Source organism: Coregonus clupeaformis, chromosome 34, assembly GCF_020615455.1.
Source record: "Coregonus clupeaformis isolate EN_2021a chromosome 34, ASM2061545v1, whole genome shotgun sequence".
In the NCBI taxonomy this organism is placed as follows: Eukaryota; Metazoa; Chordata; class Actinopteri; order Salmoniformes; family Salmonidae; genus Coregonus; species Coregonus clupeaformis.
Window position 1 is genome coordinate 34,783,222 of NC_059225.1, and position 23,490 is coordinate 34,806,711.

At 45.9% G+C, this 23,490-nt stretch overlaps 1 protein-coding gene across 1 annotated transcript; it reads left to right on the forward strand.

Annotated features, from left to right (window-relative positions):
• The first annotated feature begins 327 nt into the window (after positions 1-327).
• Positions 328-23,484, forward strand: LOC121550058 (PX domain-containing protein 1-like). Its single transcript, XM_041862166.2, has 5 exons — positions 328-1,262; positions 15,948-16,039; positions 16,217-16,334; positions 18,162-18,273; positions 20,668-23,484. The coding sequence occupies exons 1-5, from the start codon at positions 1,007-1,009 to the stop codon at positions 20,789-20,791; spliced, it is 702 nt and encodes a 233-aa protein (XP_041718100.1). The 5' UTR covers positions 328-1,006; the 3' UTR covers positions 20,792-23,484.
• Positions 23,485-23,490: the final 6 nt, after the last annotated feature.

A 23,490-nucleotide genomic window follows, 5' to 3' on the forward strand; every position in this document is an offset into this window, starting at 1 on the left:
TCCTGTGGTGGAACTGAAAATACATCACCAGAGACCAGACTAGCAAGGAACAGCATAATGCAAATTTGGAGGGGAAAGTATGTATGAAAAAAAGAGAGGACATTTTGCATGTCATAAGACAAGCCAGAGTAGGGAATATTTAACATACATACTATAGCTGGTGAACATAACTATACAGCAGAAAGAAACGTAATGCAATTTTTAAAGTAGCCTAAGCAGCTTACATGGACATTTCGGTCTCTCTTTGGGCCGTTGCATTCCTTGCATAATATCCGCACTGATTACAAGGAGGGAGAAGAAGAGGGGAGGGAGAGAGCGGAGAACTCAGTCAACTTCTGCGAGGGGAGGGAAAACAGACGGATGTTTTCGCCTGAGCGAAAAAAGCCGTCAACTCTGTTTAATCAGTGTGCAAGATGCATCCTCACAAGGTAGACCTCGACAAACTGTCAGGGGAGTGAAGCCTTGAAGAACTGTTAATCGAATATGCAACTCTTTTGCATTTACTTCTACGCATGAAGATAATCAGAAGACTCGTAGAAGAACAGTAAAACAATTTAAAAAAAAAATACTATTTGCTACTAATATAGCACATTTTGGGAAAGGGCAACTAACTTTAAGGCTTCATCATATGCAACCCTGAACTTCAAATATGGACTAGTCAAATAAATAATTGTAATTGAACAAAAGCTAAATTGCTCTTTTTGATTCCATTTGAATTCGGGGAGGATTATCTTGTCGAAGTAAAATCCATTATATTGTTACCTTGCTGTGACAGTGCCACGTTTGAGATTGAGTCTGATGGGCTAAGCAAGCGAAACTAAAATAATTTTGCTGATGGGCTAGCCTACATTGTAACGGTTTAAGAGTTAGGTTGGACGTTTTTGAAATGGTCTTGGCGAAATAGTTATTTTACCCTGGTTAGGGTGGGCAATGTTATTCCAAAGTACATGACTTCACTCCAACGTCCCACTCACCCTTCTAAGAATGCTGGACTGAATGCTGAGGAATGGCGTCGGCGATATTCGAGGGGACATCTCTTGTCAATATGTTTGTCAAGGATTGCTGGGTGAACGGAATCCGAAAACTGATCATAAGTCAACGAGGAGAGGAAGAAGAATTCTACGAGATCAGAACTGAGTGGTCGGACCGAAACGTTTTGTACTTGCACAGGAGTTGTTCAGATTTTGGGAGATTGTTCAAAAGACTGGTTGAATCCTTTCCTGAGGACAGAAGAGTTCTCACCAAGTCCCCGCTTATAGAAGGTTGGTATCGTGTACCCCCATTGCCACTTGAAATGTGGTTTAATTAATTAATCAATTAAGTAATTCATGAATTATATGGGCATGTGAATACACAATAGGCAGGCACAACACAATGTTTTACAGGGGCATTAAATGGGCACATTTGACATAGATCAGTTGATACACTGACTGTATTATATACAGTGACTAAATGTTGTTTTCATGACCCAGGGACACACTGTCCATTTAATAATTGACAGGGTCCACTTTGGAGTGACACACAAAACCTTCACTGATACTGTTTTAAAGGGTAAGTAGCACAAATGTAACCACATGTAACATATGGATTTGTATTAGTATACGCATCAAAAGTCCCAATGCAAAGTTACACCTCACTTCTCTATTTTTCGAGTTATTACATAAAACCGATAAGAATGCCGAAGTCATGCTGGAAAATGTTTTTGTGGGGTGTGACGTTATATGGAGGACCCAGCAAGCCAGCCTATTCCATATAGAAAACTTCAAATGTATAACTTCAAATTAAACCAAGTTGTTTGGACTCATGACAACTGTTTTTTTTCAGCCAACTAACATGCAAATACTTTATTAATTTATTTTTAGAAATCAGCTTGCAAGGTTGCTAGCCAACTAGCCTGCTAATGTTAGCCCTACCAGCCTGCTAACTTTACTTTAGCACTGCATGAGTCAGTCAGTTGCTATCAACACCTAGCTTACAGCTACATTAAAGTAAGCTAACGTTTTGGAAATACATAACGCCATCAAACCAGTTATCAAATAATGTTACAGGTATATGCAGTTATTTTAGCCAGCAAGCCATACAGCTAAAGTTAGTTATTTTAGCCTCCTAGCTAGCCTAGCCTGCTACCTAGCCTAGCTAGCCAACCACCATGGTCGCCACAGCTAAGTAGTAAGCCAAAGAGCAAAACTAACTAGTTTAGCACCGGCAGGAGCCAACAAAAAAAGCCAGCAGATATAAAGTAGAGGGAGCAGAGACTTACTGAGTGATGGCTTAGTTAGCTACCAAAGAAGAGCCAAGGAGAGAGGTGCTTCAGAGGGAGAGGCCTTTTCACTGGCCGAGGGAGTGTCAGCTAATCCAATAGCGATATAGTGAGGTAAATCCACATTGAATTTACCCGGTTATCTACATCACTGCTGACACTTGCAATGTATTTTGTATTTGTATTTATTAAGGATCCCCATTAGCTGCTGCCAAGGCAGCAGCTACTCTTCCTGGGGTCCTGCAACATTAAGGCAGTTATATACAATTAAAAATATTACATTACATTATATTTCATAACACTTTACCCAATACATTTAGTGTGTTCCCTCAGGCCACTACTCCACTATCACATATTTACAATACAACATCCATGTGTACGTGTGTGTAGAGTGAGTGTCTATATGTATGTGTGTATCTACCTGTGTATTTTTACCTGTTTTGTAAATCAGATTCTACTGCTTGCATCAGTTACCTGATGTGGAATAGAGTTCCATGTAGTCATGGCTCTATGTAGTACTGTGCGCCTCCCATAGTCCGTTCTGGACTTGGGGACTGTGAAGAGACCTCTGGTGGCATGTCTTGTGGGGTATGCATGGGTGTCCGAGCTGTGTGCCAGTATTCCAAGTATTCCCCGGGTCCACCCATATGTAAAAATGTATGCACACATGACTGTAAGTCGCTTTGGATAAAAGCGTCTGCTAAATGGCATATTAAACAGACAGCTCTGTACAGTCAGCTGGTCGACACCTCTCACAAAAACAAGCAGTGGTGAAATCAATCTCTCTTCCACTCTGAGCCAGGAGAGACTGACATGCATGTCATCAATGTTAGCTCTCCGTGTACTTTTAAGTGCCAGCCGTGCTGCCCTGTTCTGAGCCAACTGCAATTTTCCCAAGTCCCTCTTTGTGGCACCTGACCACAATACTGAAGAGTAGTCTAGGTGCGACAAAACTAGGGCCTGTAGGACCTGCCTTGTTGATAGTGTTGTTAAGAAGGCAGAGTAGCGCTTAATTATGGACATACTTCTCCCCATCTTAGCTACTGTTGTATCAATATGCTTTGACCATGACAGTCTACATCCAGGGTTACTCCAAGCAGTTTAGTCACCTCAACTTGCTCAATTTCCACATTATTCATTACGAGATGTAGTTGAGGTTTAGGGTTTAGTGAATGATTTGACCCAAATACAATGCTTTTAGTTTTGGAAATATTTAGGACTAACTTATTCCTTGCCACCCATTCCGAAACTAACTGACACTCTTTGTTAAGTCTTGCAGTTATTTCAGTTGCTGTAGTAGCTGACGTGTATAATGTTGAGTCATCCGCATACATAGACACACTGGCTTTACTCAAAGTTAGTAAAGATGGAAAAAAGCAAGGGGCCTAGACAGCTGCCCTGGGGAATTCCTGATTCTACCTGGATTATGTTTGAGAGGCTTCCATTAAAGAACACCCTCTGTGTTCTGTTAGACAAGTAACTCTTTATCCACAATATAGCAGGGGGTGTAAAGCCATAACACATACGTTTTTCCAGCAGCAGACTATGATCGATAATGTCAAAAGCCGCACTGAAGTCTAACGAAACAGCTCCCACAATCTTTTTATCATCAATTTCTCTCAGTACCGGTAGGTCGGAATGAAAGAGAGATTGCAGGCTTCACATTCACGTTCGGCCCAGCACCCGGTTTCAGTCTCATTCCGTATTCTGCCTTCCACATGCGTGCCACAACTATGATCACCCTGCACACCCTTACAAAAAAAAATGTCACGTGAAAAAAGACGTGTTTTCTTTTTTCACAAGTCGGACACGTATGAAGTTTTACATGGATTTTTCACATGTTAATTTTTCACGACTCAGATGCGTGGTTTCCCAACATTGTATGTGATATTCTAAGTTTCACGTGTGCTTTTGTAACAGGCAGGATTTAGAACCCAGGTCTCCCATGGAAGAAGCAAATATCTTGACCTTTAGACCAAGAGGGCAGACACTGGGTTTCTCTTCCAATGTACACTACCGTTCAAAAGTTTTAGAACACCTACTCATTCATGGGTTTTTCTTTATTTGTACTATTTTCTACATTGTATAATAATAGTGAAGACATCAAAACAATGAAATAACACATATGGAAACATGTAGTAACCAAAAAAAGATTATTCAAATAGCCACCCTTTGCCTTGATGACAGCTTTGCACACTCTTGGCATTCTCTCAACCAGCTTCACCTGGAATGCTTTTCCAACAGTCTTGAAGGAGTTCCCACATATGCTGAGCACTTGTTGGCTGCTTTTCCTTCACTCTGCGGTCCGACTCATCCCAAACCATCTCAATTTGATTGAGGTCGGGGGATTGTGGAGGCCAGGTCGTCTGATGCAGCACTCCATCACTCCTTCTTGGTAAAATAGCCCTTACACAGCCTGGAGGTGTGTTGGGTCATTGTCTTGTTGAAAAACAAATGATAGTCCCACTAAGCCCAAACCAGATGGGATGGTGTATCGCTGCAGAATGCTGTGGTAGCCATGCTGGTTAAGTGTGCCTTGAATTCTAAATAAATCACTGACAGTGTCACCAGCAAAGCACCCCCACACCATAACACCTCCTTCTCCATGCTTTACAGTGGGAAATACACATGCAGAGAACATCCGTTCATCCACACCGCGTCTCACAAAGACACGGCAGTTGGAACCAAAAATCTCCAATTTGGACTCCAGACAAAAGGACAAATTTCCACTGGTCTAATGTCCATTCCTCGTGTTTCTTGGCCCAATCAAGTCTCTTCTTCTTATTGGTGTCATTTAGTAGTGGTTTCTTTGCAGCAATTTGACCATGAAGGCCTGATTCACACAGTCTCCTCTGAACAGTTGATGTTGAGATGTGTCTGTTACTTGAAATGTGATGCATTGTGAAGCATTTATTTGGGCTGCAATTTCTGAGGCTGGTAACTCTAATGAACTTATCCTCTGCAGCAGAGGTAACTCTGGGTCTTCCATTCCTGTGGCTGTCCTCATGAGAGCCAGTTTCATCATAGCACTTGATGGTTTTTGCGACTGCACTTGAAGACATTTTAAAAGTTCTGGAAATGTTCCGTATTGACTGACCTTCATGTCTTAAAGTAATGATGGACTGTTGTTTGCTTACTTGAGCTGTTCTTGACATAATATGGACTTGGTATTTTACCAAATAGGGCTATCCTCTGTATACCCGCCCTACCTTGTCACAACAAAACTGATGGGCTCAAGTGTTAAACAAATCAAAATATATTTTATATTTGAGATTCTTGAAATAGCCACCCTTTGCCTTGATGACAGCTTTGCACACTCTTGGAGAGCAAGCTTCTCTGTTCTTTTCACTGGGCTTGTCACACCTGTATTTGAGGAGTTTCTCCCATTCTTCTCTGCAGATCCTCTCAAGTTCTGTCGGGTTGAACGGGGAGCGTTGCTGCACAGCTATTTTCAGATCTCTCCAGAGATGTTTGATCGGGTTCAAGTCCGGGCTCTGGCTGGGCCTCTCAAGGACATTGAGACTTGTCCCGAAGCCACTCCTGCGTTGTTTTGGCTGTGTGCTTAGGGTCATTGTCCTGTTGGAAGGTGAACCTTCGCCCCAGTCTGAGGTCCTGAGTGCTCTTGAGCAGGTTTTCATCAAGGCTCTCTCTGTACTTTGCTCCGTTCATATTTGCCTCGATCTTGACTAGTCTCCCTGGCGCTGCCGCTGAAAAACATCCCCACAGCATGATGCTGCCACCACCATGCTTCACCGTAGGGATGGTGCCAGGTTTCCTCCAGACGTGACGCTTGGCATTCAGACCAAAGAGTTCAATCTTGGTTTCATCAGACCAGAGAATCTTGTTTCTCATGGTCTGAGAGTCTTTAGGTGCCTTTTGGCAAACTCCAAGCGGGCTGTCATATGCCTTTTACTGAGGAGTGACTTCTGTCTGGCCACTCTACCAAAAAGGCCTAATTAGTGGAGTGCTACATAGATGGTTCTACATCTGGAAGGTTCTTCCATCTCAGCAGTGGAACTCTATAGCTCTGTCAGAGTGACCATCGGGTTCTAGGTCACCTCCCTGACCAAGGCCCTTCTCCCCCGATTGCCAGCTCTAGGAAGAGTCTTGGTGGTTCCAAATTCTTCCGTTTAAGAATGATGGAGGCCAGTGTGTTCTTGGGAACCTTCAATGCTGCAGAAATGTTTTGGTACCCATCCCCAGATTTGTGCCACGACACAATCCTGTCTCGGAGCTCTACAGACAATTCCTTCGACCTCGTGGCTTGGTTTTTGCTCTGACATGCACTGTCAACTGTGGGACCTTATATAGACAGGTGTGCCTTTCCAAATCATGTCCAATCAATTGAATTTACCACATCTCAAGGATTATAAATGGAAACAGGATGCACCTGAGCTCAATTTCGAGTCTCATATCAAGGGTCTGAATGCTTATGTAAATAAGGTATATGTTATTTATGTTTAATACATTTGCTAAAATTTCTTAACCTGTTTTTGCTTTGTAATTATGGGGTATTGTGTGTAGATGAGGAAAATGTTTAATTTAATCCATTCTAGAAAAAGGCTGTAACGTAAGAAAATGTGGAAAAAGTCAAGGGGTCTGAATACTTTCCGAATCCACTGTATATCAATGCAACACCATGGAGCACTACAATAATAATGGATGTGGATGGTTCAGAAATTAGTGTGGCGCCGCCGATCTTGGGGTCGATTCCGGAGGCGCGTTGCGGGTCGGCCGGGACGAAGCCTGTGGAAGTCCAGAATGAGAGAACGATCGAGGAGGTCCCGCGCCGGAACCCAGCACCGCTCTTCAGGACCGTACCCCTCCCAGTCGACCAGGCACTGGAGAAGCCCCCGACGACGCCGTGAGTCCAACAGGCTGCGGACTGAGTATTTCAGGACCACCTCGACGTCCAAGGGAGGGGGGAGGTGCGTTGTGGGGTCCAGCACTAGCCAAGGGACCAGCTGCCATCGGCCTGAGGAGAGATGCATGAAATGAGGGTGAGATACAATTACAGCTCCCTGTCAATTACCGTAAGTCACCTCATTGACTCTCCTCAGGACTTTGAATGGCCCCACAAACCGCAGGCTCAGCTTCCGGCAGGGCAGGTGGAGGGGCAGGTCCTTCGTAGAAAGCCAGACCCTGTTGAAAAACTGGGGCCACAATGCGGTGACGATCGGCCTGCGCCTTCTGCCGGAGGACGACACGCTGGAGACGGGTGTGCGCTGTGTTCCATATCTCCTCGGCGTGCCGGAACCAATCGTCCACCGCAGGAGCCTTGATCTGACTCCGGTGCCAGGGCCGGCTGATAGCCTAGAACACACTGAAAGGGTGTGATGTTAGTGGAGGAGTGACGGAGGGAGTTTTGTGCGTATTCTGCCAAAGGCAGAAACGCAGCCCACTCCCCTGGCCAGTCCTGACAGTAACTACGAAGGTACCTACCCAGTTCCTGATTTACCCTTTCCACCTGCCCACCTGCCCATTAGATTGGGGATGGTACCCTGAGGTGAGGCTGACCGTGAACCCCAGTCCTTTCATGAAGGCCTTCCAGATACGGGAGGTGAACTGAGGACCATGGTCCTCCGTGAACCTGTAGTGCCGGAAGACATGAGAGAAGAGAGCCTCCACGGTCTGCGGGGCCGTAGGGAGACCAGGCAGAGGAATCAAATGACAGGCTTTGGAAAACCGGTCCACAACGACCAGGATGGTGGTGTGCCCCTCCGAGGGGGGAAGGTCTGTGACAAAGTCCACAGAGAGATGGGACCAGTGTCATTGTGGAACCGGCAGCGGGTGGAGTTTGCCATAGGGGAGGTATCTAGGTGTCTTGCTCTGTGCGCAGGTGGAGAGATGTAAACCCGGACGTCTTGGCGGAGAGACAGTCGATAGTACGGGCTATACCCGGGTGCCCCGACACAGATGCTGTGTGTACCCAGGTCCCGCACATCAGAGGGCACGTAGATGCATCCTTCAGGACAGTGGGCAGGTGAGGACTCCTGTCGCAGGGCTCGACGGATGTCTGCGTCCACATTCCACACGACAGGAGCCACAATGCGGGACAGGGGAATAATGGGTGTCACTTTCTCCCTCCGATCCTCTGTGTCATGCACCCGGGACAACGCATCGGCCTTAACGTTCTTTGATCCCGGCCGGTAGGAGAGGCTAAAGTCAAACCTGGCGAAGAATAGGGCCCACCTGGCCTGACGCGGGTTCAGCCTCTCGCTGCTCGAATGTACTCCAAGTTCCGGTGGTCCGTCCAGACAAGGAATGGGTGTTTAGCACCCTCCAGCCATTGCAGCCTTGCTTTCAGTGCCTTCTTGATGGCCAACAACTCACGATCCCCCACGTCGTAATTCCACTCCGCGGGAGACAGCTTCTGCGAGTAGAAGGCGCATGGATGGGGTTTAGGCGGCGATCCAATGCATTGGATCCCCTACTCCAACCTTGGAGGTGTCCACCTCCACGATGAAGGGCAGAGACGGGTCAGGGTGAGCCAGAACAGGCGCGTTAGTAAAACGTTCCTTGAGTGCATGGAAGGCTTCGTTGGCCTCCCCAGTCCAGCGCAGCTGTCGAGGACCTCCCTTCAGGAGGGAGGTGAGATGGGCCACCACTGTGCTGAAACCCCTAATGCGCCTAAAATAGTTGGCAAAACCAAGGAAGCGCTGCACCGCCTTGATGTTGGATGGAACAGGCCACGACCGTACTGAACTGACCCTCTGCTCTTCCATCTCCACTCCCGGGGTGGATATCCGATAGCCAAGGAAGGAGACCGCCTACTGAAAGAAAAGGCACTTCTCATCCCTGGCGTACAGGTGATGCCCTATCAGCCTCTCCAAAACGGACCTGACATGAGAGACATGTTGCTCACATGTAGTGGAGTACACCAAGATGTCGTCTATGTACACCACTACACAGCGACCCAACATGTCTCTAAACACCTCATTAATGAATGATTGAAACACTGAGGGTGCATTTGTCAGGCCATAGTACCCTATATTCATAGTGTCCGGTGCTGGTGCTGAAGGCGGTCTTCCATTCATCCACCTCTCTGATGCGCACCAGGTTGTAGGCACTGCATAAATCTATTTTAGTTAAGTACCTAGCACCGTGCATCTGTTCGATCACAGTGGGTATGAGAGGCAGGGGATAACTGAATTTAACAGTATCCTTATTCAGTGTCCGGTAATCGATACAAGGGTGGAGACCTCCGTCCTTCTTCTTCACAAAAAAGAAGCTGGAAGAGGCCGGAGAGGTGGACGGACGGATTAATCCTTGGGCCAGCGCCTCCTGGAGGTAGGCCTCCATGGCTTCGGTCTCTGCATGCCAGAGAGGGTAGAACCAGGCAGTAGGTCGATAGTGCAGTCCCATGGGCAATGAGGGGGTAGGCACGTGGCATTAGTATTCGAAAAGGCCACCTGTAGGGCCCGGTATTCCTGCGGGATAGGGACGTGGGTGGCCTGGTCCGGACTTTCCACAGAGGTGGCGCAGATTTACACAGAGAGACACCTCCCCTGACACTCCTGCGACCAACCCAACAACCTCTCTGTCCACGATATACTGGGGTTATGCAACTGTAGCCAGGGGAAACCTAAAACTACGGTGTGTGCAGGAGAGTCTAAGATGAGGAAAGTGATGCGTTCATGGTGGTTGTGGTTAACTGTGAGGGAAATGGGAATCGTGGTCTGGTGCACTAGTCCTGTTCCTAGGGGATGGTTGTCTAGGGCATGGACTGGGATAGGGGGTTGTAAAGGGACTAGAGGAATGCGTAATGATAAGGCCATTGACCAGTATAGGAAATTGCCAACAACACCTGAGTCCCCTAGGGAAGGACTCAGTGGGGGACCAGGATAGTCAGGGAAGGTGACGGGGAGGAGGACGGGCTGGGTGGACAGAGAGGAACAAGGCACGACCACGCCTACCTGGGAAGGTGCAGGAGCACTCCTCGGCCTGTCGTTTCCTCTCCTGGTTCTCCTTCTGGGACAGGTGTTCCAGGGGTGGTCCAACTCCCCGCAGTAGGAGCAGAGACCCTGTTGACGGCGGCGTTGACCTTCCGCAGGGGGGAGGTGCGTCGTGCCCACCTCCATGGTATCAGTCTCTCTGGAGATTCCTGGGAGAGACCCGAATCCCCGGGATGGGCGACGATGGGCACGCAGGAGATTATCCAGGCGGATGGCCATGGTGATGAGCTGGTCCCGCGTGAGGTCCTCATTGCGACAGGCCAGCTCGGTCTGGACGTCCGCCTGTAGCCCGCTGCGGAAAACCGTCAACAGGGCCTGGTCGTTCCAGCCAGTGGACGCAACCACCGTCCGGAAATCCAGAGCGTACCCCGACGCTGTTCTGGACCCCTGGCGTGGACGAAGGAGACGCTCACCTCCTTCTCAGCCCTCTGTTGGCTGGTCGAAGACGGCACAGAAGAGTTGGGTGAATCGCTCATAGGACTGCACTTCAGGACCATCCCTCTCCCAGACTGCGTGCGCCCACTCCAGAGCTTGGCCTGTCAGCACCGAGATCACCAAGGCCACCTTATCCCTCTCGGAGGCCGTCCCGGCATGACGGGCAAGGTGAAGGTCACACTGCAGGAGAAAACCCCATACAGTGAGCTGGGGTGCTGTCAAACCACTCCGGGAGGGCCAGGTGAACGTTGCTGATCAGACCGGGTGATGTAGATGGTGGTGGGGTGGCTGGAACGACTGCGGAGAGCTGGGAAGGTGGTGGTGTAGCCTGCAGTTGGCGCATGGCCCGGAGCACCTCGTCCATGGCAGTTCCGAGGCGCTCCAGGCACGAGCCGTGGTGGCGGGGCTTCGCTCCTACAGCGGAGAGGTCGGGATGTCCTGCTGCTTCCTGTTTTCTTGGGTCAGTCATTCTGTCACTGGTGTAGAGAGGAGTAGGCAGGAGGCAGTCGCAGGTTTAGAACTACTGAATTTATTTAAGCACCATAGATCAAAGCGGAACGAAACCCAAACGCAGTTGTGCTCAAAATATATCTTCATAAACAAAAAAGCACAGGGCGAACCCAAAGTGCAAAATATAAAGTACTCAGGAAATAGTAGGAGATTCCTCTCAGGAAAACAAGTAACATTTACAATGACCGACAAAGACAAATGGCAGAGGGAGTATATATACAGTGATAGAGTGGGGATTGGAACTGGTGTGTGTAATGATGACGAGACAAGTCCGGGGTTGATGAGTGAAGGGCGTTTTCCAGCAGTAGGTTCGGCAGCAGCTAGAAGGCCGGCGACGCCGAACGCCTGAGCTGGACAGGAGGGGGAGCCAAAGCGAAGGCTGGTGTGACAACGTGGAAACTACAAATGTGATTTTCACATGTTAATGTTTTTCACATGAACTTGCAATTCACATGTGAGGTGAAAACATGTTATTCTCCTCATGTGTAAAAGTGGTGTTAACATGTGAACTCTAAATGTAATACATGTGAAAACATGGTTTCACGTGAAATTTAAACTCAACATGTGAAAACAGCCATTTCACATGTGAAAATGCCTTTTGAAACAAAAAAAAGCAAGTTTTTTTTGTACGGGCCGCCTCTCTGGCACTTCTCCTTTGTCCGTGCCCGCTCAGGCTAAGTGTGTTTTGGAAACTGTCCCCCATAGCAGCCTTTTTGTGTTGACTGGAAGGCTCTGCTTCCTTCCCATACACCGAAATAGCCTGTCAGTGCTGAGGATGATGATTGGCACTTCTCATGCATCTAGTCTGCCATGTGTGATGCATGATGGGAGAAGAGAGAGACATGGGGCAATAAAAATGACTCACTTTGCACTTCTTCTTTTCCTTTGTCTTTCATCCATCCTCATGTCTTGTTGGTGGCGACTGAGAGACAAAAGGAGGGAGTTTGGTATTGAAATAGAGACTTAATCCCAGTGCTACTCTAGTGGTAGTGCCGGTAGAGTTGAATCATGTCAGTGATGGATAGCTGGCCACAGATTAATCCCATTCCATTCTCTCATGCCCATCTCGGCTCGATATTTCATTTAGATGCTACGTTATAATTGGCACTCAGATGAAAAGTGGACCTAGCTCTAGCTCTTCTTAATTCCCCATGAAGCATTCTCCTTTCCCCCAGCTCTTGTTTTCCTGTTTCTGTGCTGTACCTTAGCAACAATGGAGGCGTAAAGAACTTTCACGCTGATGTCATCGTGGTGAGAGGGTGATACACAGGCTTGGCTGAAGGAGTGGGCGTTCCTATATTTAGGCTAGCCCCTTCTGTGGCCTGCTCAGGGCTTTATCAAATCGCAGTCATCTGACATGTGACCCTGGAGTGGGCACCATAGACAGGCAGTGATAGGTTCTGCTGGCATGAGGGCACTGCCCAAACATGCAGACATGACTGACTCAGACTGGTGATGGAGAGGAGAGCCCAGAACTGTGTTATAAAGACTTAGTCTGTCTTTTTATGGAATTTTCTGTATCTGATGACCGAGCAGCAACACCTAATGGAACATGCTGATCAAACCGGGGAGATGGCGGTTAGATAATGTCACAGTACATTACACTGCTATAGGCTATAATGTTCTAGTATCATGTTGACATTGGCCTTTCTGATGTGCTGGTGGATGCTATTGTGAAATAGCTGCTGATAATGTCAGATAAATGTTGAAATATCATGTGTAAGGATGATGTGGAGGCTCATGCTTCCTATCATGTTGCCCGCCCTCCTGCCATGGTTGATATGCAAATGACAGCTAAAACAGGTATCACATTGAGTAACTACACTTTCATTATGTTGTAAGCAATGTCATTACCATAAATAGTTTTTTAGCTAAACAAGACAGTAAAACGATTCTTGCTACAATGTGCAAGAAAACATTGATTTATGTTGAGAAAGATACCAGCAGTATCTGTGCAGTGCTCTTCTCTGTCAACTGAATGTAGCCTATGAGCTGTTGGCGTATTTCTTAGCTGCAGGATCATTCTTTGATGTGCACATGGGAACAGTTTGGATGGCCAGAATGCTGGTACAGAGGACAATTATTGGACCGATTTGGCCCCATACTACAGTAATGTCACACAGGGAGAACAGAACACACACAAGTTTAGTGTTTCCCTCCTCAACGAGGACAACCGATTCCAGGAAGTGGAGACAGAAATGGACTCTTCCACTGGAAGTGAGGAAATGCAATCAGGAAGCCTGTAGGAAAAAACTGATATTTGATGGCTTATTTCCAGACGACCACTATCTATATAAATGTTGTTTTAACTTCCAAATATACAGTTGAAGTCGGAAGTTACACTTAGGTTGGAGTCATTAAAACTCGTTTTTCAACCACTCCACAAATTTCTTGTTAACAAACTATAGTTTTGGCAAGTCGGTTAGGACATCTACTTTGTGCATGACACAAGTCATTTTTCCAACAATTGTTTACAGACAGATTATTTCACTTATAATTCACTGTATCACAATTCCAGTATGTCAGAAGTTTACATACACTAAGTTGACTGTGCCTTTAAACAGCTTGGAAAATTCCAGAAAATGATGTCATGGCTTTAGAAGCTTCTGATTAGGCTAATTGACATAATTTGAGTCAATTGGAGGTGTACCTGTGGATGTATTTCAAGGCCTACCTTCAAACTCAGTGCCTCTTTGCTTGACATCATGGGAAAATCAAAAGAAATCATCCAAGACCTCAGAAAAAAATTGTAGACCTTCACAAGTCTGGTTCATCCTTGGGAGCGATTTCCAAACGCCTGAAGGTACCACGTTCATCTGTACAAACAATAGTACGCAAGTATAAACACCATGGAACCATGCAGCCATCATGCTGTTCAGGAAGGAGACGCGTTCTGTCTCCTAGAGATGAACGTACGTTGGTGCAAAAAGTGCAAATCAATCCCAGAACAAGAGCAAAGGACCTTGTGAAGATGCTGGAGGAAATGGGTACAAAAGTATCTATACCCACAGTAAAACTAGTCCTATATCGACATAACCTGAAAGGCCGCTCAGCAAGGAAGAAGCCACTGCTCCAAAACTGCCATAAAACAGCCAGACTACGGTTTGCAACTGCACATGGGGACAAAGATCGTATTTTTTGGAGAAATGTCCTATGGTCTGATGAAACAAAAATAGAACTGTTTGGCCATAATGACCATCGTTATGTTTGGAGGAAAAAGGGGAAGGCTTGCAAGCCAAAGAACACCATCCAAACCGTGAAGCACGGGGGTGGCAGCATCATGCTGAGGGGGTGCTTTGCTGCAGGAGGGACTGGTGCACTTCACAAAATAGATGGCATCACGAGGAAGGAAAATTATGTGGATACATTGAAGCAACATCTCAAGACATCAGTCAGGAAGTTAAAGCTTGGTCGCAAATGGGTCTTCCAAATGGACAATGACCCCAAGCATACTTCCAAAGTTGTGGCAAAATGGCTTAAGGACAACAAAGTCAAGGTATTGGAGTGGCAATCACAAATACCTCAATCCTATAGAAAATCTGTGGGCAAAACTGAAAAAGTGTGTGCGAGCAAGGAGGCCTAAAAACCTGACTCAGTTACACCAGCTCTGTCAGGAGGAATGGGCCAAAATTCACCCAACTTATTGTGGGAAGCTTGTGGAAGGCTACCCGAAATGTTTGACCCAAGTTAAACAATTTAAAGGCAATACTACCAAATACTAATTGAGTGTATGTAAACTTCTGACCCACTGGGAATGTGATGAAAAAATAAAAGCTGAAATAAATCACTCTACTATTATTCTGACATTTCACATTCTTAAAATAAAGTGGTGATCCTAACTGACCTAAGTCAGGGAATTTTTACTAGGATTAAATGTCAGGAATTGTGAAAAACTGAGTTTAAATGTATTTGGCTAAAGTGTATGTAAACTTCCGACTTCAACTGTACATAATTTTTTTCACATAGTTGTGGTCGCTAGAATTTTCAGATATCAAAATGGGGTGGTGGGCCAAAAAAGTTTGGGAACCTCTGGCCTATATATTTAAGGTTTATTTGAATTGTACACATTTGCAGCTAAAAGCTGTATTGTAGTGTACATAGGCCAACGTAAGTAAAAAAATAAAATAATAATACAATATTTGTAGGAAACAATATTACAGTTAAGCAGAATTAAGCAGTATCACAAAGTAAGGCATAGGGCTGTTGTAGTATCTTGTAATACTTTGCATTTGCAGTTTCTTAAAACTATGTCATCTGAACTTAAGGAAGTCTATTTGTGTTTCTCTGTACATGCCGTGCCTAGAACAAAGATCAGTGGAGCATTGTGAACATAAAGGCTATTGCAGTTAACTGATTGCCACCTTTTCAATTCCGTTTTGGGTTAACAATTATTGAATTGGGCCCTCCTCTCGTTTAGCCTTTGTTGTGTGTCCTGGCCTTTTGATAGATAAGACGCTAGTGGACACACGGGTCAAAGTAGCTGCCCTTTGTTATGGTCGATGCACAGATAGGTTTTACCTCATGCGCTCCCATTAGGAGAGTTGTTTTGGCATGAAAGCTCAGACTTGTTCTTTGAGTTGAATTCATTAGAATTTGCAACTTGCCTATGTTGCCTAACTCAAGTCAACCTAAGGCTGATGTGATTCACTGGAAGATTTACTTACTAAGAAAACAAAGATTCTCTGTTTTTTTTAGACTACTTGTAAAACAAAGTGTTATTAACCAAGCAAAAACTATGTAATAACCATTATCGTTGTCTTCCTATGTTTGTGTTGTTTTATATTCAGGTCTGGTTAAGATGAAAGAGGCCAATGACATTGAGGTGAAGCTAAATGAGGTGGAGAGGTTACTGAAGAATACGATCAACATGCCATGGAAGGTAGGTTACGCTACTACCACCCCCTGCACACATATTGTATTTGATTAACATGTGCGCACATCTATTCACTTATACAGCTTCAGACATACCACATTTGACTCAGGTTAACTCTCATGCATTGTGTATGGTTCACATTAAAATAACCCAAACTCATGCTGCCTGTGTGGCACTCCACAGTATTCTAGGTCAGAGGTGGTGTTGACATTCTTTGAACGATCACCCTTGGACCAAGTGCTGAAGAATGACAACATCCACAAGATCCAGCCATGCTTCCAGAGTCCATACAAGATATCAGGTATTGATTCATTAGGAAACATAGGGGCTCCTCTGATTCCCCTTACTTCAAATCAAATTTGTATTTGTCACATGCGCCGAATACAACAGGTATAGACCTTACCGTGAAATGCTTCCTTACAAGCCCTTAACCAACAATGCAGTTCAAGAAATAGAGTTAAGAAAATCTTTACTAAAGAAACTAAAGTTAAAAAAGAAAAAATATAGAAATAACAATAATGAGGCTATATACAGGGGGTACCGGTACCGAGTCAATGTGCGGGGGTACAGGTTAGTCGAGGTAATTTGTACATGTAGGTAGGGGTAAAGTGACTATGCATAGATAATAAACAGCGAGTAGCAGCAGTGTAAAAACAAGGGGGGGGTGATCATTGTAAATAGTCCGGGTGGCCATTTGATTAATTGTTCAGCAGTCTTATGGCTTGGGGGTAGAAGCTGTTAAGGAGCTTTTTGGTCCTAGACTTGGCGCTCCGGTACCGCTTGCCGTGCGGTAGCAGAGAGAACAGTCTATGACTTGGGTGACTGGAGTCTTTGACAATGTTTTTGGCCTTCCTCTGGGCCGTACGCACTACCCTCTGTAGCGCCTTACGGTCAGATGCCGAGCAGTTGCCATATCAGGCAGTGATGCAACCGGGCAGGATGCTCTCGATGGTGCAGCTGTAGAACTTTGAGGATTTGGGGACCCATGCCAAATCTTTTCAGTCTCCTAAGGGGGAAAAGGTGTTGTCGTGCCCTCTTCACGACTGTCTTGGTGTGTTTGGACCATGATAGTTCGTTGGTGATGTGGACACCAAGGAACTTGAAACTCTCTACCCACTCCACTACAGCCCATCGATATTAATGGGGGCCTGTTCAGCCCGCCTTTTCCCCTAGTCCACGATCAGCTCCTTTGTCTTGCTCACATTGAGGGAGAGGTTGTTGTCCTGGCATCACACTGCCAGGTCTCTGACCTCCTCCCTATAGGCTGTCTCATCGTTGTCGGTGATCAGGCCTACCACTGTTGTATCGTCAGCAAACGTAATGGTGTTGGAGTCGTGTTTGGCCACGCAGTCGTGGGTAAACAGGGAGTACAGGAGGGGACTAAGCATGCACCCCTGAGGGGCCCTAGTGTTGAGGATCAGCGTGGCAGATGTGTTGTTGCCTACCCTTACCACCTGGGGGCGCCCCGTCAGGAAGTCCAGGATACAGTTGCAGAGGGAGGTGTTTAGTCCCAGGGTCCTTAGCTTAGTGATGAGCTTTGTGGACACTGGTGTTGAACGCTGAGCTGTAGTCAATGAACAGCATTCTCACATAGGTGTTCCTTTTGTCCAGGTGGGAAAGGGCAGTGTGGAGTGCGATTGAGATTGCATCACCTGTGGATCTGTTGGGGCGGTATGCGAATTGGAGTGGGTCTAGGGTTTCCGGGATGATGGTGTTGATGTGAGCCATGACCAGCCTTTCAAAGCACTTCATGGCTACTGACGTGAGTGCTATGGGGCGGTAATACTGACGTGAGTGCTACGGGGCGGTAATCATTTAGGCAGGTTACCTTCGTTTCCTTGGGCACAGGGACTATGGTGGTCTGCTTGAAACATGTAAGCAGGCCCAACATGGCATCCGAACCAAGAAAACTCTAACGGATCAGATAAGATAGCATTTTATTGTCTGTTTTCAAAGAAATGTGCCTTGCATTATCACAAATTCCTTAGAGGAAACAACAACAGGCAATATAGAAACAAATATATGGGGGCAGAAGACTGTTCATGTCCTGAACTGTAGAATGTTGTAAGGGTTTTTTGCTCTCCCCTGGCCAGTGGTTATGTCAATCTGTCTGTTTTATGCCCCACAGAGATCATGTGTTTGAATGGCTTCTGTCTAGCCAACACTGAGACCATCGTGTTTGACGAGTGTCTGCCACAGGACAAAGAAAGACCCTCATCCACTGACTCTGCAGAACACCAGTAAGTAGCACATTACTTTATTACTTATTTTACCTGTTAGATTCACCTTGCCAGTCAATACGAATGTCATTGTACAGTTGAAGTCAGAGGTTTACATACAATTTAGCCAAATACATTTAAACTCAGTTTTTCACAATTCCTGACATTTAATCCTAGTAAAAATTACCTGTCTTAGGTCAGTTAGGATCACCACTTTATTTTAAGAATGTGAAATGTTAGAATAATAGTAGAGAGAATGATTTATTTCAGCTTTTATTTATTTCATCACATTCCCAGCGGGTCAGAAGTTTACATACACTCAATTAGTATTTGGTAGCATTGCCTTTAAATTGTTTAACTTCCACAAGCTTGGGTCCAACGTTTCGGGTAGCCTTCCACAATCTTCCCACAATAAGTTGGGTGAATTTTGGCCCATTCTTCCTGACAGAGCTGGTGTAACTGAGTCAGGTTTTTAGGCCTCCTTGCTCGCACACGCTTTTTCAGTTCTGCCCACACATTTTCTATAGGATTGAGGTCAGGGCTTTGTGATGGCCACTCCAATACCTTGACTTTGTTGTCCTTAAGCCATTTTGCCACAACTTTGGAAGTATGCTTGGGGTCATTGTCCATTTGGAAGACCCATTTGCGACCAGGCTTTAACTTCCTGACTGATGTCTTGAGATGTTGCTTCAATAAATCCACATAATTGTCCTTCCTCATGATGCCATCTATTTTGTGAAGTGCACCAGTCCCTCCTGCAGCAAAGCACGCCCACAGCATGATGCTGCCATCCCCGTGCTTCACGTTTGGGATGGTGTTCTTCGGCTTGCAAGCATCCCACTCTTTGTCCCCATATGCAGTTGCAAACCGTAGTCTGGCTTTTTTATGGCGATTTTGGAGCAGTGGCTTCTTCCTTGTTGAGCAGCTTTTCAGGTAATGTCGATATAGGACTCGTTTTACTGTAGATATATATACACTTTTGTACCCGTTTCCTACAGCACCTTCACACGGTCCTTTGCTGTTGTTCTCAGATTGATTTGCACTTTTCGCACCAAAGTACATTCATCTCTAGGAGACAGAACGCGTCTCCTTCCTGAGCAGTATGACGGCTGCGTGGTCCCATGGTGTTTATACTTGCGTACTATTGTTTGTACAGATGAACGTGGTACCTTCAGGCGTTTGGAAATTTCTCCCAAGGATGAACCAGATTTGTGGAGGTATACAAAAAATTTTCGGAGGTCTTGGCTGATTTCTTTAGATTTTCCCATGATGTCAAGCAAAGAGGCACTGAGTTTGAAGGTAGTCCTTGAAATACATCCACAGGTACACCTCCAATTGACTCAAATTATGTCAATTAGCCTATCAGAAGCTTCTAAAGCCATGACATAATTTTCTGGAATTTTCCAAGCTGTCTAAATCCACAGTCAACTTAGTGTAGTAAACTTTTGACCCACTGGAATTGTGATACAGTGAATATAAGTGAAATAATCTGTCTGTAAACAATTGTTGGAAAATTTACTTGTGTCATGCACAAAGTAGATGTCCTAACCGACTTGCCAAAACTATAGTTTGTTAACAAGAAATTTGTGGAGTGGTTGAAAAACAAGTTTTAATGACTCCAACCTAAGTGTATTTAAACTTCCGACTTCAACTGTATATTGAGACAGAAATTGTAATTTCCTCAACCTCATAGCAGAGGTGAAATTGTGTGTGTGGGAGTTATTATTTATATATTTTCTACAATGTTGACTTTGGGGCTGTAACTTCCTGCTTCACAAAGAGAGAAGCATGACAGTATGCATGTTAACCCGCTTCTATTTTCTTCAACCTTAGTCATTCTGTTTTTCTCATCCATTTAGGCATATTTTATTATACAAATGCATCCTGTTCCTTTCTGTACAGTACAGATTCCCTTTACTACACACACACCGACAGGGACCTTTTACAAACATAAGTGGCTGTATGTACCATTCTGAGCATGTGAGTAACATGCATTCCTTGAATGCAAAGCGGTTCCAGCGTCCCCCACCTCAGGAAGTGTCTCAGTGCACCTCTTCATTCCCTGGCTGGGGGTGTGAGGAGGAAGCTAGGGAGGGACCTTTACTCACAGTCTCCACAAGAGAACACATTTTACCACTTATAACAAAGGTGAAATTTCACAGCAAGTGCATGTTACTCAAGTGCGGGATCATATCATACAGACCACACGTGTTTTTCTTAAAATAGTTAGCGTTCATCACAAAACTGGGAAAGTAAGACTATTATGAATAAAGGAATGCAGGCAGGATTGGAAGATAAGATCAGGAATTTGTTTAGTGCTTTGCTGTTTGGATTCAATATTGAACTGATGTTTTAGTTGCTGTGTCTTATTATGGGAACTGAGTGATACCTATGTCTGGCATTTTCCTCTCTCAGGGACGAGGATGGCCGGGAGTTCCTGACGGTGGAACCAGACATCAGTGGTGATGACTCGGATGCCTATCTCACCAACCTGTCCTATTACCACCTTCTCCCCTTTGAGACGGACATCCTGGAATGAGGAACCAAAATGGCAGATGGGTGGCACCATTGCCTGCTCAGATGCTGTCAGAAAGCAACCCATGTCATGTGACCTAGCTATGGAAAGATCTGCGTAACTGCACCGACCAACTTTGCTGCTGCTGCTGCTTATAGGCCAGCGTTCGTCTTGGCAGCTTTGTCTTGGCAGCAGGAGAGCGGATCCTGGTGTTCAGCAGCTGTATGGACAGACAGAAAGGGATACAGACAGACATACTGTAGTATTACTCACAGAAAGATTGTATAGAGAGATATTTAATATCAATGTCCAATGTCTTTGAGATCACCAGTGTGCCTCATCCTCTTTCCTCAAGCTGTTGTCTCAAGATGGGGTTATAAGGAAATAGGGAGACTACCCATTTCATGGTCCTCAAACTGCTTTCTCTGTGGGATTCTGGTTGTCAAGGAGCTTGGTGTACAATGAGGACCAGTTATAATGCAGAAACAACACTTCATAGAACTGTGTTCAGTATTGGCCTTAAACTGCAGTGTTGGTATTACGAGAGATTATGTTGTTTTCTGTGGAGTGATAGCTTGATTCTCCTAATTGGGATTGAATGGGAAATGTACTTTTTTTTCAATGCAACTTTTCCTCACCAGACCTAATGTCACGACGATAAATTGTGATTGTTATTGTATTAAAAATGTAGATAATGTGACATATCAGAACACTACATAACAATATGAATTACAGTACCTGAATGGTTTGAGTAGCTAAAATGAACCTTTGAATAATCTCAATCTGGGGATTGTTATCATGTGAAAAGCGTGTTTTGCTGGTTCAAGCAGGGCCTGTATTATGTTGTGTAGGCTACTGTAATTGCCATGTGAGCTGAGCCCAGCAGCTCAGTCCAACAGCTGACTACAGTCTCAGTGTGTGAGCTGAGCCCAGCAGCTCAGTCCAACAGCTGACTACAGTCTCAGTGTGAGTCTGCAGCCCAGCAGCTCAGTCTAACAGCTGACTACAGTCTCAGTGTGAGTCTGCAGCCCAGCAGCTCAGTCCAACAGCTGACTACAGTCTCAGTGTGAGTCTGCAGCCCAGCAGCTCAGTCCAACAGCTGACTACAGTCTCAGTGTGAGTCTGCAGCCCAGCAGCTCAGTCCAACAGCTGACTACAGTCTCAGTGTGAGTCTGCAGCCCAGCAGCTCAGTCCAACAGCTGACTACAGTCTCAGTGTGAGTCTGCAGCCCAGCAGCTCAGTCTAACAGCTGACTACAGTCTCAGTGTGAGTCTGCAGCCCAGCAGCTCAGTCCAACAGCTGACTACAGTCTCAGTGTGAGTCTGCAGCCCAGCAGCTCAGTCCAACAGCTGACTACAGTCTCAGTGTGAGTCTGCAGCCCAGCAGCTCAGTCCAACAGCTGACTACAGTCTCAGTGTGAGTCTGCAGCCCAGCAGCTCAGTCCAACAGCTGACTACAGTCTCAGTGTGAGTCTGCAGCCCAGCAGCTCAGTCCAACAGCTGACTACAGTCTCAGTGTGAGTCTGCAGCCCAGCAGCTCAGTCCAACAGCTGACTACAGTCTCAGTGTGAGTCTGCAGCCCAGCAGCTCAGTCCAACAGCTGACTACAGTCTCAGTGTGAGTCTGCAGCCCAGCAGCTCAGTCTAACAGCTGACTACAGTCTCAGTGTGAGTCTGCAGCCCAGCAGCTCAGTCCAACAGCTGACTACAGTCTCAGTGTGAGTCTGCAGCCCAGCAGCTCAGTCCAACAGCTGACTACAGTCTCAGTGTGAGTCTGCAGCCCAGCAGCTCAGTCCAACAGCTGACTACAGTCTCAGTGTGAGTCTGCAGCCCAGCAGCTCAGTCTAACAGCTGACTACAGTCTCAGTGTGAGTCTGCAGCTCAGTCCAACAGCTGACTACAGTCTCAGTGTGAGTCTGCAGCCCAGCAGCTCAGTCCAACGCTGACTACAGTCTCAGTGTGAGTCTGCAGCCCAGCAGCTCAGTCCAACAGCTGACTATAGTCTCAGTGTGAGTCTGCAGCCCAGCAGCTCAGTCCAACAGCTGACTACAGTCTCAGTGTGAGTCTGCAGCCCAGCAGCTCAGTCCAACAGCTGACTACAGTCTCGGTGTGAGTCTGCAGCCCAGCAGCTCAGTCCAACAGCTGACTACAGTCTCAGTGTGAGTCTGCAGCCCAGCAGCTCAGTCCAACAGCTGACTACAGTCTCAGTGTGAGTCTGCAGCCCAGCAGCTCAGTCCAACAGCTGACTACAGTCTCAGTGTGAGTCTGCAGCCCAGCAGCTCAGTCCAACAGCTGACTACAGTCTCAGTGTGAGTCTGCAGCCCAGCAGCTCAGTCCAACAGCTGACTACAGTCTCAGTGTGAGTCTGCAGCCCAGCCCGAACAAATACTCTCTTTATCTAAAGAAAACAAATCACCATGTTGTGTGCAAAACCACTATAGGGAAATTGTTGAATTTAGGCAAACACTGGATTTTCCTCCCCCTGTTATCTACAATTGAAGAGTTTCTTTCCAAAACACTATATATCCATTTTCAGAAATGTTGGTAAATTAGATGTTATTGTTTAAAGAACTTATGAAAGAGATTGGTGTATTTTTTCACTATCTAATCATGGCATGGGGCTGTTCAATCACATACATGCATTTGTTTGAAATCTATCACTTGATGGTTTCATTTCAGAGAGACAAATAAGGATCTTTCTTTGCAAAATGCTATATATCCGCCT